This window comes from Lampris incognitus, chromosome 14 (genome assembly GCF_029633865.1).
Source record: "Lampris incognitus isolate fLamInc1 chromosome 14, fLamInc1.hap2, whole genome shotgun sequence".
NCBI classification, from domain to species: Eukaryota; Metazoa; Chordata; class Actinopteri; order Lampriformes; family Lampridae; genus Lampris; species Lampris incognitus.
This window is the reverse complement of record NC_079224.1, coordinates 48,676,570-48,694,094: the sequence shown is the minus strand read 5'-3', so window position 1 is coordinate 48,694,094 and position 17,525 is coordinate 48,676,570. Positions and strand designations below refer to the sequence as shown.

Below are 17,525 nucleotides of genomic sequence, written 5' to 3'. Positions count from 1 at the left end.
GTTCAGGATCCAGCTGCACAGGCTGGGGTTGAGTCCTAAGTCCCTGAGCTTGGTGTAGAGTTTGGAGGGGACTATGGTGTTGAATGCTGAGCTCTAGTCTACAAACAGCATTCTCACATAGGAGCTCCTTTTCTCCGGGTGGGTGAGGGCGGTATGGAGTGTAGTGGCTATTGCGTTGTCAGTGGATCTGTTTTGTCGGTAGGCAAATTGGTGGGGGTCGAGGGTGGGCGGTAACATGCTACAGATTAGTCCCTTAACAAGCCTCTCAAAGCATTTACTAACTGTGGGAGTGAATGCAACAGGACGCCAATCATTCAAGCATGTTACCTTGGTCTTCCTTGGCACCGGTACGATGACTGATGATTTAAAGCAGGAGGGGACTACACACAGGGAAAGGGAGAGGTTGAAAATATCCGTGAAGACACCCGCCAGCTGCGCTGCGCACGCTCTGATCATCTGGCCTGGAATGCCGTCCAGGCTGGTTGCTTTGCGGGTGTTCACGCGCATGAATGACCTGCGCATGTTGGACTCGGCAATGGCCAGTGTGCTGTTCATATCGGCAGCGGTGGGGGCTTCTCCCAGGAGGTTGGTGTCAAAAACCTCAAACCAAATGTACAAACTATTAAGCTCGTCTGGGAGGGAGGCAGCGGCGTTGGCTAAGCTGCTGGGTCTCCCTTTGAAGTCCAATATTGTGTGTAATCCCTGCCACATGTTAGGGGTAATACTCCTGTCTGTGCCCCTGACCGAGGCATGACAAGACGAACTGGAGTTGGTCCCCGGGTGCTGCACGGCGGCTGCCCACTGCTCCTAGCTACACAGCTAGGATGAGTTAAATGCAGAGGAAGATTTCCCTACAGGGATCAATAAAGTATCCCAAAATCAAAAACAAATCTTGAGTCGCCTAGCTCTGGTAGTGAGAGGTGCAACTGAATCTAGGAGAGTAGAGAGGGGCCACATTTAAGTGACTAGTCAACAGAGTCAGTCTCTACAGTGAAAGGAGCCAAGACTACAGTCAGCTGCTGGCCAAATGCAGCTAGAGTGGACGGACCAATGTGGAAAATGGCAGTTACATCTGTGCCGACATTAACGGGACAGGCCAGTAATGCTTGGTGGACGTAGAATAAGAGCCTCAACAGATGGGAATTTAGAATCCAGTTTAGAAGTTAAATTGAAAACAGACTTCTCTATTAACACTAGAACGAAAGTCTACCAGTCGTTCTAGTGTTAAGGCGACACCCCATCTGGTTTATTTGCCTGAGCTACATGGGCATAAGTATTGTCAGGTGGGGAAGCTTTATTTAACGCTACAATGACCAGGATTTCACTCCTACCTAAAACGACCATGGGCTGCCGGTTTTTAAACTCTATATTCTACCAAGATAAATACCCAGTTGAGATATTAATGCATTGCATATGTTAGTATGTCTGTTAAGAAATGACTGACACCAAAATTAACATTTTAACAACTTTAATACTATTTTTCAAACAATTTAAAATCACCGCTGTCTACGTTGGGCTTGGTCGGACGTCCCTACAGACACAATTAGTCGTGTCTGCGGGAGAGCAGCTGGGTGTGGGTATGTGTCGTGGTCACTGCAATAGCGCCTCCTCTGGTCGGACAATGTGCCTGTTTGGGGGGGGGGATTCGGGGGAAGAGCATGATCCTCCCATGTGCTACGTCCCCTTGGTGAAACTCCTCACTGTCAGGTGAAAAGAAGCGGCTGGTGACTCCACATGTATCGGAGGAGGTGTGTGGTAGTCTGCAGCCCTCCCCAGATCAACAGAGGGGGTGGAGCAGAGACTGGGACGGCTCGAAAGAGTGGGATAATTGGCCGGGTACAATTGGGAAGAAAAAGTGGGAAAAATACAATAAAATGGCCGCTGTCCAATGCCTGTAAATACTGCAGCACCTCGTTCATGGTGCATCTGTAACGGCGTCTGTAACCAGACATGTTGGACATAATCACACATCAAGTTTAGACTATTTCTCTACACTGCAGAACGCTAGTGTGTTTCTAGGACAGAGCAACAAACTTCACGAAGGAAATGACGCCACCAACACACGTCATAAATACTGACATGATGCACACGATCACACACACATTATGAGACGTCTTTTTGACAGCTCATGGTCGTTTTAGGTAGATCTTATAACTTTTTTTTTTTTATTCATTCATTCATTCATTCATTCATTCATTATCTTAACCTCTTTATCCTGCTCTCAGGGTCACAGGGACCCTGAGAGCAGGATACGCCATCACCCAGAGTTGATCAATTACAAAAAGTTTTTTTGTAACTGGTCTAAAACTCATTTTAATGCAAACATGCAATTTTAGGAGAGTTCAGGAGCGGCAGGTCTGTATCTTTTTTTTTCTGCAAAGTTATTAAACTTTGAAAATCCAAAACCGTGAAAATTATGGCCTTGGTCGTTCTAGTGTTAAGGGAAGGAAAACATTTGGTTTCAGCCATGTTTCACATAACTCAATCATATCAAAACCATCTTCAAGAATCAGATCATTTATTAGTAAGGCTTTGGTAGACAGTGATCTGATATTTAAGAAACCAAATGTAAGCATCTTGTGGAAGTGATCAGTAGCAGGCAGAACTTTAGAGCTACCAATAGGTGAGATATTAATTGAAATTAGACATCTTGTATTATTAGTTGACAATTTTGACGACCTACGCTTTGGATGATGTGTGGTCACACTTTTGATAACATCAGATGTTTGGTTCTGTAATTTATTAGATACTTTGTTGCACATTTCACCACCACCAGTGGTAGCAATTATTATTAGATTATTGTGATTCACATATTTAGGAGAGGAGAAGAGAGCTTGGGTAGGGAGACGGTCTCAATGTTATAGACCAAACTGTTAGTCTGATTATGAGTATACAAGTATAATCTGAGTACAGATTCGTACTATGAGAAATTCCCTGACTAAACACATAAACTAAACTAGTTGACTCCACATCTGCACTAGGTATAAACCTAGCAGGCTCTCTAATCATCTGCAACCTGCTGAATGATAAGTCCCTAGTGTCAAACTACATGTACACAGCGATATATGTTGCTCAACAAAAGAGCGGCGCCGTCCCCAATAGGGTGAATGCCATCTGCTTTCAGCAGGTAAGGGTGGTCCCAGAAAGAAGTCCAGTTATCAACAAAGCTGAATCCCTGCTCATTACAGTAACAAGCCAGCCAGCGGTTCTTTGAGGTGAGCCTCTACTGTCCATCTCATCATTACCCCTCACGGGTAAGAGACCAGAAACAATTGATGCCGACACATCTTTCTGCCCAACTTGAGCATCTGATTAGGCTGGCTTTTGTGATCTCTGATTGCTTCATCCTAGCATTATTGGTTTCGACATGAATAACAGTGTTGCTAAAAGTAGTGGTGCTGTGTGCCTGGGTTTCCTGTTTCTCCCTCCGTGATGCCAGCACCCTAAGATTATCCTCTATGTCGGAGACTTTGGCCCTGGCTAAACAGTGAACCAGGTTGGTGAAGCTAATCTGATATTGCGGTAATGGAGTCTCCTATCACTAGCGTGTGCTGCTGTACTCTGTCGACGGGCTGGGGAGTTATGCTGGCCGGTAGGACTACCAGCAGAGCTGGCGAGTGGTGAAAATCGGTTTGCAGTCAGGAGAGATGACTGCAGACCAGCCTACACGACCTATGGCTTGCTTTTGTGAGCCTTCCCATGCCGATTAACAGAAACAAACTGCCACATCTGCCGATGAGGCTGAGCTACTGCTACCAATAGCAGGTCTGCTGTCAGGCTTGGGGCTAAAGCTATCGGGTGTGTTTGTCAGGTCTAATTTAATCCTAACCGAAAGAAGCTGCTCTAACTCACAGATGCGTCTCTCTAGTAGATAGAACTTTTCTGTAACTGCGGAACAGTCACCACATACCGTCGTTTTAACGAGGCTGCTTTCACTGCAACCGCAATAGAGTTAACTGCTAGGCTAAGCTCGAAGCTAGTAAGCAGACTAGGAATGAAAGGTTGCCTACTAAACACAAGAGTCATTTGATAAAGAAAACTAGAGAATTTAGTGATAAGGGAACTACGCACAGAAAGTAGTGAATCAGTAGGACAAATGTGAAGCGGTTAGGGCAGAATGTAGTGAAGAGATAAGAGAGTAAACAATAGCCATCGATCTCATGAAGCTGAATCTTACGAAGGCGGAGGCTGGAAACAGCTGGCAGTGATGAGCGAAGCAGGAGATGGTCAGCTCTCCCTCCTTCTCTCCAGATGACAGACCTTCCTAGCTGTCAGCTGTCTCCCTCACTATTTCCGCAGTAGTTGCCCAGCCATTCGGAAATTCTTCACTACCACCCGGTGCCGGTTTTAACTCCTCTCTGAACTCCACACAACAGTCTTGCTTCTTCAACTTCCACCATTTGATTCTTGGCTCTGCTTTCACACTCTTCCTCCTCTTCATCTCCAAAGTCATCCTACAGACCGCCATCCGATGTTGCCTAGCAACGTTCTCCCCTGTCACCACCTTGCAGTCTCCAATCTCTTTCAGATTGTGCCTCCTGCATAAGATATAGTCCACCTGTGTGCACCTCCCTCCACTCTAATGTCACACTGTGTTCCTCCCTCTTCTTGAAATAGTATGTATTCACCACAGCCATTTCCATCCTTTTCGCAGAATCCACCATCTGTCCTTCCACATTCCTCTCCTTGACACCATACCTACCCATCACCTCCTCATCACCTCTGTTCCCTTCACCAACATGTCCATTGACGTCTCTTCCAATCACCACTCTCCTCCTTGGGTACAACCTCCACAACTTCATCCTGCTTGCTCCAGAATTCTTCTTTCTCTTCCATCTCACACCCAACTTGCGGGGCATATGCGTAGATAACATTCATCATCACACCTTCGATTTCCATCTTCATACTCATCTCTCTGTCTAACACTCTCTTCACCTCCACCACACTCTTGACATACTATTCCTTCAGAATTACCTCTACCCCATTTCTCCTCCTATCGCTCCTGGCCTTACTCCCCTTCCACCTGGTCTCTTGCACACACAGTATATCTACCATCCTTCTCTCCATCATATCAGCCAGCTCTCTCCCTTTACCAGTCATAGTGCCAACATTTAAAGTTCTGATTCTCACCTCCACACTCTTACCCTTCCTCCTCTCCTGCTGCCTCTGCGCATTCCTTCCCCCTCTCCTTCTCCTAACAGTAGCATAATTTCCACCGGTACCCTGGGCCTCTACTGTTCCAGTATGGAAATCTGATTTATGATCCGCATATTTGATTTAGCAAAGGTTTTACGCCGGATGCCCTTCCTGACGCAACCCTCCCCATTTATCCAGGTTTGGCACTGGCACTAACAATGCACTGGCTTGTGCATCCCCAGTGGCTGGGTTGGATATCTGGCCAAGAACAGTTCCCCCAAAATGTCCTCAGATTGCCTTATACACATCCTGAAGTATTTCCTGAAGCAAAGGTTGCAGAGCCTTCATTCTTGGATGAGATGGTGAAAGTTACCATACTCTCATCTCTCAAAAATAGGTGTACCCAGTATTTTCTCTATTTTCTAAAACAAAAAAAACAAGAGATCATTATGTGTGCTGACTGAACTTCTAATTTGTGGCCAAGATAAAACAAAATAGTACATGAAAATTATTTGGCATCAGACTTAAGATGGTCACAGACTGCTCCCAAACTCTACAGTATCACCAGTGTCTGAGCATTACTTGTCTTTGAAGGTTAAAGGATGAGAATTGCAAGCTAACTTTATAGCCACCGTCTGATGGATTCCATTAATCACAGAATCACTCTTTTATTAGACTAATGGGATTTTTTTTGTGGCTTCCCCCCCCCTTTTCCCCCCAATTGCCCTTGGCCAATTACCCTGCTCTTCCGAGCCGTCCCGGTCTCTGCTTCACCCCCTCTGCTGATCCGGGGAGGGCTGCAGACTACCACATGCCTCCTCCCATAAACGTGGAGTTCCCAGCCGCTTCTTTTCACTTGACAGTGAGGAGTTTCACCAGGGGGACGTAGCACATGGGAGGATCACACTATTCCCCCCAGTTCCCCCTCCCCCCTGAACAGGCACCCCAACCGACCAGAGGAGGCGCTAGTGCAGTGACCAGGACACATACCCACATCTGGTTTCCCACCCACAGACACGGCCAATTGTGTCTGTAGGGCGAACTGGCGATCCCTGTGTTGATAGGCAACGGAATAGACTGCTACGCTACCCAGATGTCCCCCCCCCCCCCCAATTAGATATTTTAGAGTGGAACAAGATGTCCAAATGATGTTTCTGGAAGAGTAACCTAACCAACCACAAACAGATCCCTATCTTCAAATAATCTGATTTTTGTGTGTGTGTGTGTGTGTGTGCGCGCGCGCGTGTGCGTGTGCACGGATGTGATTCCCCCTCCTCCTCCCCCAGATGACCTGGAGCCAAACAGCATAGCGTCCATTCCTGGCATGGGGATCCCAGAGCAGCTGAAAGTTGCCATGGAACAGGAACAGAGTGGTAGGAACACACACCCTCAGTGAAGTCTCACTGAACTCAGAATTCACCTGCATCAGACAAATGAAATGCAGTGATGAGAAGTTGCATGCATCAATCTCATGAACGCACACTGTGTTTTTTGTAAGCAGGCAAAGAGGCTGCTCCTGAGGTTGAGATGTCCATCCCAGGTCTGGACTGGGGCATGGAGGAGGTCATGAATAAAGACATGAAAAAAGTCCCACAGAAGAAGGTTCCCTATGCCAAGCCAATCCCCGCCCAATTCCAACAGGTAAACACACCTGTTCTCATACTGACCAATAGTTTCAGGACTGTTACTGATAGGGGTGGGGAAAAAATCAATTCACGTAAGAATCGCAGTTCTTATCGTCTATGATTCTGAATAGAGTAAATTGACTGTTAAAAACTTTTTTTCAGTCTTAATTAGCCTCCTCGCTGCTGGCAACGTTGACTTGCCGTGCACCTGTTCCGGCTTCCGGAAAACATGATAGTGGCTAGTCAGTCGCTGCTAACGTTAGCTCTTGCTAGCCTTTCTAAACACGGAGCAGCAGCAAATTCAGCCAGTCAGTTCCGTCATCACTGAAGGCAAGCATTTGGTCGCATTTTGGATTTTACAACCTCCTGGGGAAGAAGGAGCTCAACATGACTCATTCAATATGCAAGATTTGCAAAACCAAAGTTAAGTATTTGGGGAACTCTACAGATGTTAGGGCTCACATCACACACCATCACCCAGAGTTGAAAGAAGTGGAACAACGACCTCCTGCAGCATGAACAAACAACCAGCGCACACTGCACCACTTCACCAAACTCCCAGCCGATTCTGAACGGGCAAAGAACAAAATACAACAAAAAACTAGATTCATCACCTGTTTCATTTCAAAAGTCCTGCGCTCCTACAGCGTAGTCCATAATGAAGGCTTTAGAGTTATGATCCAGACCAGGGGTGGCCACAATTTTTTGACTCGTGAGCTACTTTTAAAATGACCAGGTCAAAATGATCTACTCATATTAAAAATAATAATAATAAAAATACTCAATACATGTTTTACATATATATGAACACTTATATGCAGTGTGTGTATTTATATACATGTTGTGTTACATATACAGTATTGCAATGGATTTGCATTCATATTGAACCTTACACAGGCAATAATCATACCAAGCATTTGCTACTACACTATGTTGAAATTGCATCACTGCATGAACCTTTACAGCTGTGTTAAATAGATTTGTGATCTCTACCTCTCTACTCTGAGGATGACCTGCACTGGAGGGAGTCAGACAGGGTTGCATAGTTCGGACAGTAGCTGCTGGTAGCCAGCCTCAAGCGGGCCTCCAAATGATCATCTGTCATGGTGGAACGGTATTTGGCCTTGATAATCTTCATGTGAGAAAAGGCTGACTCACACAAAGAAGTACAGCCGAATAATGCCGTCAAGGAGGTTACACATTTCCTCATGTTTGGGTACTTGTCCTCTGTAAGTAAGTTCCAAAACTCTCCATGCGCCGTGGACTTAAGCTGAATGTCAGCCTGTACTGTCAGCATCTCATCCTCCACTGCAGACGAGTTCAGGTGAAACAGTGTTGCCATTTTTGAGGCGAGGGAATCCACCTCTGTATCTTCCCCAAATGGGTAGCACATAAATGTAGCGATTGGCTCAAGCAAAGCAAAGTCTTGAAACCGTTTGTCAAAGTCTGACCGGACATTTTCAATCTGCTCTGTGTAGCGTGCACTGTCAAGTTGTGCACACGCCCTCCCTTGCTTCTCCAGCTCTGCTGCGAGGTTTCGGAAGTTTCCCAAATCACGGCGCTGCAACTTTGAGGACAGAAGTTGCATTTTCCGTTTGAAAGCGTTAACTGAGCTGATCATGTTTACCACGCTTTTGTCTTTTCCTTGCAGCTCTAAATTAAGCTCGTTCAACATGTTGGTTAAATCAGTTAAAAACGCCAAGTCTAGCAGCCACTGATTGTCATTAAGTTGCTTGTGTTCCGCATGTTTAGTGATAAGGAGAAACTCCTTAATCTCCGCACAGAGCTCTCGAAATCTCTGCAAGAATCTCCCTCTACTAAGCCTTCTCACGTCAGTGTGTAGCAAGAGGCCAGAGTAGTTACAGTCGGCCTCTTCCAAATGTGTACCAAACAACCGTCTTTGAAGAGACCTTGCTCGAATAGAACAGGCGGGTTTGGTTGCCACATCCATGATCTCTTTCATGTTTAGCATTTTTGCACATAATGCTTGTTGGTGTATTATGCAATGGTAATTAAGGAAGTCAGGGAAAGCATCGTCCTCCCTGTACTTGGCAATAAATCCATTGGAGCGGCCAACCATAGCAGGTGCACCGTCCGTGGTGATTGACACCAGTTTACACACTGAGAGCTGGATTTTATCCACAAAGTTTTTGAAGATCTGAAAAATGTCCTCTCCCCGCGTGTGTTCCTTCATGGCTAGTATTGTTTACAGCTCCTCTTTTGCTGACATATCTTGAAACACCATCCGAATGAAAATTCACAATTGGGCCGAATCACTTATGTCCGTAGACTCGTCCAATTGTAGTGAGAAACACTTGCAGTCCACGATGTCCCTCCAAAGCTGCTGTGTCAAATCATCGCCCATCACTTCACAGCGCCTTGTGACTGAATCTCTTGATAACTGGAGAGCTTTGATTGAAGATATTATTTCTGATTTGTTTTTAATGTCCCGAAACAACGAATCTGCTGCCTCAAGGAAGGCCTCTTTCATCATCTCTCCATCTTGGAAGGCCTTCTTATGCTTAATGATGGAGTGACTCACCCGTAAAGATGCTTCGGTGGCTGCCTTTACCTTTGAATTTGGCTGCGTGAAAAGTGACTGCTGGGCTGCGATTTTAGTTCCCTCACCTTTCTCTTTCTCAGCTCGCTTTTCGGAGGGAAGTCATTGTCATAGTTTTTATGAACAGTTCGAAAGTGCCTCTCCTCATTTCCTTTTTTTGGGATAGCAATGCTAGACTGACAGATGAGACAAACGCATTTGGAATAAGAAATGGTGAAAAAAAAGTCCTCCTCCCATTCCACATGGAAATGGTACGTTTTTTGTTTCTTTCTAGGTCCGGCTCCCCCACTCATTTTTGTTTTGTTTCACTTTTTAGTAGAATTTTTTTTAGAGAGTTGAACTAGCTAGCTCGATGCAGCTCTACATTAGCTCACGTTGTGGGCATGTGAACTTCAACGTACATTAGAGAAGGGCTCTGGTTGTTATGGTAACCTAATGTGACAAAGTTTCAGGTTCCACTCTAGAATCTTTGGTTTTAGGCAACAGCAGACTGGCCGTCCTTTACGTCAATCAAAAGGCAAATGCCAAATGGAGGACAGATGATAGGCTAATGTCTTGAAAAAAAAAGTTTTTTTTTTTTTTTTTTTTTTTTGGAATGTCATGGAGATCTACCAGCACTGCCTTCGCGATCTACTGGTCGTTCGCGATCGACGTAGTGGGCATCCCTGATCCAGACAGTTGAGCCAAAGTACCACATACCATCGTGTCGGTTTGTTACTGAGAAAGGTTAGGTTTGCCTTTGTGTGTTCACAGTATTGCAATCAATTGATATAACTGGTTCAATATAAAAACTACACAATCTTATACACACTTTAGTCTGCTTTCATGCCATAGTTTGCCACACCGCCTTTCTTAGCGCACAGCGGGCTGGAGTAGATCATGAAATTAGCACCCCTATGTACCAAATCTAAAATTGATTTTGAATCGGGCATCCTTCTGAATGGAATCGAATCGTGGCCCCAAGAATCGAAATCAAATCGAATCATGAGATTCCGAAAGATTCCCGCCCCTAGTTGCTGGAAGGTTCAACAGGTAAATGCACATCACTGGGCCATTTCCTTTATTCCAAAGGTCTTGGAAATCCCTGAACAACCCTGGAATTTGGGAATTAGTGTTGTTGGAAGTAATGGATGTCATAAATGTTTTGTGTAAGTGAAGAGTTAAACAATGGCAATAACAATTGTAGCTTTTTTGTGTGAGGGATATTAATAAAAATAACTCACTAATAGCTAACATGATGCATACTATAGTCATGTTAGATGTGAGACAAAGAAATGTGCGTCGTATGAAATAATATCACTGACATTGAATACAAACCTTGTCAAACTCAGTGCTCTGTATCCTGCCTTACCTTCCAATAGAGGTGGAGGTGATGATGGTGTGTATCCTTTCACAGCCCCACCTGCTTCACATTCATATAGGTCCATACATTCACATCAATAGTCATCCAGTAAAACCATTATTTTCTATTGTTGGCCACTGGGAGCTGCCCAAAGGTTCTTCCTCATCCCTTGGGGTGACCCGGTGGCTCACCTGGTAGAGCACGTACCACATAAGGCTGAGTCCTTTTCGCAGCAGCTTGAGTTTTAATCTGGCCTGTGCTCTTGGCTGCATGTCAACCCTTTTTGGACAGCACGGTGACCCAGTGGTTAGCACTGTTGCCTCACAGCAAGAAGGTCCTGGGTTTGAACCCCAGGCCGTCCCAGGTCCTATCTGTGTGGAGTTTGCATGTTCTCCTTGTGTCAGCGTGGGTTTCCTCTAGGTGCTCCGGTTTCCTCTCACCATCAAACAGTCATGCATGTTAGGGTTAATACTCCTGCCTGTGCCCCTGATCAAGACAGTGGAAAGAAGAACTGGAGTTGGTCCCCGGGCGCTGCAGCTGCCCACTGCTAGGCTGGGTTAAATGCAGAAGACAGATTTCGTTGTAACCATACAATGACAAAATAAAGTGGCTTTCTTTCTTGTCTCCTCCTGTCAGGCTTGGGCTGAGAATAAGGTTCCTGTGCTGCCCCCTGGTAGTGAGTTGCCCAAAGAACGTAAAGTGGAGCAGAAGGTGGATGGAAAGAAGACCCAGGCAGAGATAGAGCAGGAGATGGCTGCCCTGCAGTACACAAACCCCATGCTGTTAGAGGTCAGTCCAATCAGCCAATCACCCGGTTTAACCCTGTTAACGCATCATTTTTGATAAAGGGATCCACCAGTTGACATAGGTTAAACCTTTTTTTATTTTATTTATTTTATTATTTTGATTACCTTCATGAAGTATAATCTAAAGAACAATTTAAAAGTCTTAATTATGTAGTATAGTTTATCACAATGTTTAATGTCTTTCTCTGTGTGCAGCAAATGAAGATGGACAGGATGAACCAGATGAACTCAGACAGCAGCATGGCTCCTCCCTCAGGACAAGGCCCTATGGCCCCTTTCTCTGGTCCCGGGGGCCCCATGGCTCCTCCCCCCCAAGGCTTCCCTCAGAACATGCCGCCTCAACAGATGGCCCACAACATGGGTCCTCCCATGGGCCTGCAGCCCCCTTTCATGCCCCCTCAACAGATGGGACCGCCCTCTGGGCCTCCTCCTCACCAAGGGCCCCCTCAGGGTATGATGGGGCCCCCAGACATGCATGGACCACAAGGGATGCAGAGGCATTCTGGCCCCCACAGAAACATGGGCCCTCAGGGGCCACATGGCATGGCCCCAGGACCCAGGGGAATGCAAGGGCCTCCTGGGGGAATGATAGGACCACCTCCACGGGGAATGGGTCCTCGGGATCCCCAAGGGCCACCTCCTCAGGGGAGCATGATGCCTCCCCAAGGGAACATGATGGGCCCCCAAGCCTCTATGCAGGGTGGGATGATGGGCCCTCTTCCAAGGACACACGGCAACATGCCAAACAATTATGGGATGGGCAGCATGCAGGGCCCGCTCCCAGGAGGGATGCATGGACCTCCAGGAAATATGCAGCCCCCACCCTCATACATGCAACATCAGGTGAGTGGGTGAACATGACTGGTTAGCAAGGCTAACAGAGTTAGCGTTAGCTTCTTCCAAATGACCAGAATGCTTTACAATGTCTGTACAAGTAATGAGTGCTGTATTTTAATGCCTTTCAGTAATTCCATGTTGAAACAGGATCATCACAAAGTGCGGCTCTTGGTTTATCCTTACCAGACAGTTTATGTTTTGTGACATTAGTAAGAATTGTTGGGTGATTTTTCTTCATAGACTGTGCTAAATATTCATCTTACCAGGGTAACAGCATATTAGTGAAATGACAACAAATCCTCTCAATGATTTTGCACTGTGAGCAGCTGGTTATCCAGTGTTAACTAAACTCACCTCTGGAAAGATTATAACATCACCCCGCTGTAGCTAACCACATATTAGAATTACTTCATGTCCAGTCTACGAGTGTTGACCCAGTTGGCAGTCAGCCACCACACAGTAATACGGTTTGATTGGTCACTGTTTGAAGAGTTGGATTCTATGTTGACCATAGTGGAGCGAGAAGAGTTTTCCTCTTAGTCTTTTGGTTTCTTCTCATACTCCAAACACATACAGCACAGATTATTGGGAGACCCTAAACTGTATATGTATGAATGGTGTGTGAGCTAATGTGTGTGTCTTCTAAATGGTGTTGATCTGTACCAGGTGTCTTTGTGCATGCTCAATAATTCAGGTAAGAAAATCAAAGAAGTTTGAATCGGTTCATCTGGATACATTTATTGACAAATATGTTTCATCACTCATCTAATGGCCCAGACACACCAAACCGACAAGCGGCGACGAAGGTTGACTGTTGCTTCGCCTCACGTCGCCTGCCATCTGGGCCAAAAAGTAACACTTGAACACACTGCAAAGACTACAGCCGATGGCCAACTAGCATGTACATTCTGCACTGATTCGCTAATCGGAGTGATCTCTCTCACCGACAGGCTCCGCCGATTCAACATGCTGAATTGGCCGAAAAGCTGCCGACAGGGGTCTGACTAGTGCTGATAGGGTTACCAACAGCCCGGTGTGTCAGGGCCCTATGTGACCACTTCAGTCCACGCTGACTGCAGGTATCCCTACCCTTATAAACAATACAGTTGCATAATGACCGAAACCAACGACCAGTTTCATATGCAGTGTTTCAGGCACAAACAGAGCAATATAGTGTAGCTGTTAAGTGCCTGGAGGGTTGCACTGACTTGTACATTGGGGAAACTAAACAGACGCTGGCTAAGAGGGTGGCACAACACAGGAGAGCTAACACGTCAGACCAGGACTCCAGAGTCTACACCATCTACAGGCCAGGACACCACAGTCTATACCATCTACAGGCCAGTGGCCACTCTTTCAGGGATGAGGATGTGACCATCCTTGATAGGGAGGAACACTGGTTTGAATGGGGAGTCGAAAGGGGCCATGTATTACCCTTTTCCCACTGGCCAAAAAACCCCCCGCTAACATCCGCCTTTTTACATTGACCAAAGGCGAACATTAGCGGGGGATTTTGGCCAGTGGGGAAAGGGTTTATGTGAAGAGGGAATGGTCCCTGAAGGGGGGGGGGGCTAAGAGTACATCTGTCACCATCTTGCAATGCTGTGATTGCAACCATTCCCAAATCCTCTGAATAGTACACATGGCCACTGAAAGTCTAGTTAACAATCATGCCCATATTTGCATATGAAACTGGTGGTTGGTTTGGGTGGTTATACCACTGTATTGTTTATAAGGGTGGGGTACCTGCAGTCAGATGAGGATGAAGAGGTCACTTAGATGATGATGAAACGTTTCTGTCAGTAAACGTTGTGTGCTGATGAACTGATTCAACCTTCTCTGATCTGTCCAGGGTGTTTCCTTGCCCTCCTTCCATTGCATTCTAGAATAGACTGCAGTTTCCCTGTATCCTGAATTGGATTAACAGATATAGCAAGTGAACAGTAGTTCAGTATTTCTGTTGGGTTCCATGGCTTTCTACCTGAGGACCAGTGTCCTGATTAAGCTTGGTTCAGATGAGCATTTGATGTGTGTGACAGCAAGTAATTTTATTGCCCTTTAATGATTGGTTGAATATTTGCAAAACTCTTTATGACACTGTTGTTCGATGTGCCATATGATGTGACTGGTAATTATTATAATTTGATTGTGACAGGGCCAGAACTCTGGGCCTATGATGCATGGGATGGGACAGCAAGGCCCCAGCAGTAAAGGTAGGCCATCTTGTTGAACGGATTCATTCCATTGTATGTTTACATGAGCTCTTTCCCTGAGTAGTGTTTACTGTTGTGGGCATGGTAACGTAGGCTTGAGAGTGCTGTTTCTCAACTGCTGGGTCGCAGACACGTTCTGAATGGGTCACAGAGTGTTTGGTCAAAAACTGAACAATTTTTCTTTCAACTCTAGAAAAGCCAACCCTTTTAATTCCACATCAGCAACCAGGCAAACGTGAATATGTGCCTGTCAGCGGGGGTGCTGTTGCAGCAAATGTTTGCAGTCAAAATATCTCCTACACACTTTTAATGCAAAAGTATTAAACACCATGCTTTTAAGCTGTAATATACATATAAATCCTGTTGTTTTTTACAACACAAAAAACAACCAAATCAGTGTCAACACTGTTGTAGCAGACAGGTTTATATGCTAATTTATCAGCCAAGAGACGCTCAGGCCCCTCCTGTCTGTAGTCAACGAAGATGCCTCATGATTTCTGTGAAGCAGTGCCTTGCCGTTGTTTCTCTGATAAAACCTCTGACCAGAAGCTGTCAACGTCCAGGTTTCTTCCACCATATATTCCACGAGCATATACAATCCCAACGAAAGCTTCATTCATACACAATCACAGACGCTGTGTGCTCGGTCACAGTACAGTCCCTGACGTGTGTCAGTGTGCCCATTTCAAATGAAGAAAGAAAGCTGTCAAGCTTACTGGATGTTTTGTGTTGGCATGGAGCTGTCTCTGTCTGAATAATATGCGACTACATCCTACCAGGTCCCACACTGACTGTCTGTTTAACCCAGATCATGCTATCGCCCCGTCTCATGTCTCGTGTCATGTCGTGCTGCTGATCCATCAGTATCTAGCAGCTGACTGAGGACTTCTTATGGATATGTTCGTTTTGTTGTAGCCACGACAAAGTGTTATTCAACAAATTGTTTACTCCTAAGTGTGTCCCCTGCTAACGTAGGTGAATGCACAGCGCTTTACCTCTGAAATTCCATCTACAACTATGCGTTTTCTCACAAGCAGTCTTTATCATCATCATCACACTATGTCAGTCATCATTTGTGTGAAGTTACTTTCAGTGGCTGGCGATTTAGACCATCGGCACTTATGGCCATGCAGCTTTTCAATAGTGCACTGAATGAAGGAGGAGCTCAAACCTGTTCATATTTTTTGTGCGATATATATTGCGGTATGGGCAAATATAGGAATTTTCACCAGATGACTTGAATAGCTCTGTCTGGAAAGAATGAATCATTCTAGAATGATTGGGTGCTTTTGTAGGGCAGTTGTTAAAAGTGAGCGGTGCCAGGCGTCCGGGTAGCGTAGTGGTCTATTCCATTGCCTACCAACGTCGGGACCTCTGGTTCGAAGCCCCGTGTTAATTCCGGCTTGGTCGGGTGTCCCCTACAGACACAATTGGACGCTGCACTAGCACCTCCTCTGGACGGTCTGGGTGTCTGATTGGGGGGGAATAGTGTGATCCTCCCATGCGCTACGTCCTCCTGGTGAAACTCCTCACTGTCAGGTGAATAGAAGCAGCTGGTGACTCCATATATATGGGAGGAGGCATGTGGTAGTCTGCAGCTCTCCCCGGATCAGCGGGGGTGGGGGGGCTGACAGCAACCGGGACGACTCGGAAGAGTGGGGTAATAGGCCGGGTACAATTGGGGAGAAAAGGGGGGGATCCAAAAAAAAAAAAGTGAACGATGCCTTTTTCACCATTCGTACGGGAGTAGGAGGAGGTGGCGTCTGATAGACGATGCCGCGCAGCAGCCGAGTGTAGTCATGCATGAATCGGCTCTGACGTCATCCGACTCTGCATGTACACATAAATCATCCACCCGCCCAAACAAATTATTTTTCTCCGGGTGTCCGGGTAGTGTAGTGGTCTATTCCGTGGCCTAATCGTCGGTTTGAATCCCCGTATTACCTCCGGCTTGGTCAGGCGTCCCCTACGGACACAATGGGCCGTGTCTACGGGTGGGAAACTGGATGTTAGTATGTGTCCTGGTCACCGTGCTAGCGCCTCCTGTGGTCGATCCACATGTATCGGAGGAGGCATTGTGGTAGTCTGCAGCCCTCTTCAGATCGGCAGAGGGGTTGGAGCAGTGACCAGGGAGTGGGATAATTGGCCAAGTATAATTGGGGAGAAAAAGGAGGAAAAATCCAAAAATAAAACAGAAATGTCTCTGATTTAGAGACCGGCAGCCGATCACACGTTGTTTTCATCCCTCAGGAGGGCGTACGCATGCAGGGTGATGGGTAACGTGGTCCGCCATGTTTGAGGTGCCAGTTTTGTAGCTGTCATGCACATAAACACTTGGCAGCTGTTGCATGTGACATACCCAGCCCGTCTCACGTCATGCTGAAGTATTTCACTAAAACTTCCTGCCGTTCCTTTTTTTTGTTTATAATTCTCCTTTTTAAATTTTCTCTGGGATCTGCTAATTCATCCACATTTTAGACAGTGTAATTAAATGTTCCAGCTTAATGATGTATTATTTCACCTACCCGCAACACAGCCATTATCACTAGGGATGTTTTTTTATGCCTCGGTCCGCCATGAGGATGTAACTGAGCAGCGTGTCTTTAGCCGGGACACAGACGAACACGTCAGTGTGTCAGTAGTCCAACCGGAGTGAAATGGGCCTACATGATGTTCTGTCAGGCAGGCGTCTCTTGTAGAGTAGTCATGGAAAATGAAAACCGTGCCAGTTTTCCTTCAGTATCAAGCAGCACAAAGTTGTATAATGAGGTGTGTGAGTTCATTCGCCTTGCGTCACATCGCAGTTACGATGCTGAAACGGTACGTCGTGCAGCCCTACCACCACTGCACAGTCACCTGTTGTGTAGCTGAGGTGGGTGTCAGTCGTGGAAGTCAATCTATCCTCATTTTAAAAACACAGGCACTTGAATCACAAGTATTTGGGGGAAGCCATGGAAGATCGAGTCTCTTGCATTTTTAGTGTTTGGAGAAAAAAAAAATTTTAAT

General features: G+C 46.0%; 1 protein-coding gene across 3 annotated transcripts in view; it reads left to right on the top strand.

Moving 5' to 3' along the window:
• The window catches only part of wdr33 (WD repeat domain 33), a 46,761-nt gene that overhangs the window by 22,150 nt on the left and 7,086 nt on the right, over positions 1-17,525 (top strand). For 2 of the 3 annotated variants that reach the window (XM_056292833.1, XM_056292834.1), the window contains exons 13-17: positions 6,423-6,509; positions 6,635-6,777; positions 11,300-11,452; positions 11,665-12,312; positions 14,462-14,519. In XM_056292833.1, the coding sequence (XP_056148808.1) occupies positions 6,423-6,509; positions 6,635-6,777; positions 11,300-11,452; positions 11,665-12,312; positions 14,462-14,519 (1,089 nt within the window). The remainder of the gene's footprint in view (positions 1-6,422; positions 6,510-6,634; positions 6,778-11,299; positions 11,453-11,664; positions 12,313-14,461; positions 14,520-17,525) is intronic. The other variant, XM_056292835.1, reaches the window with a different exon arrangement.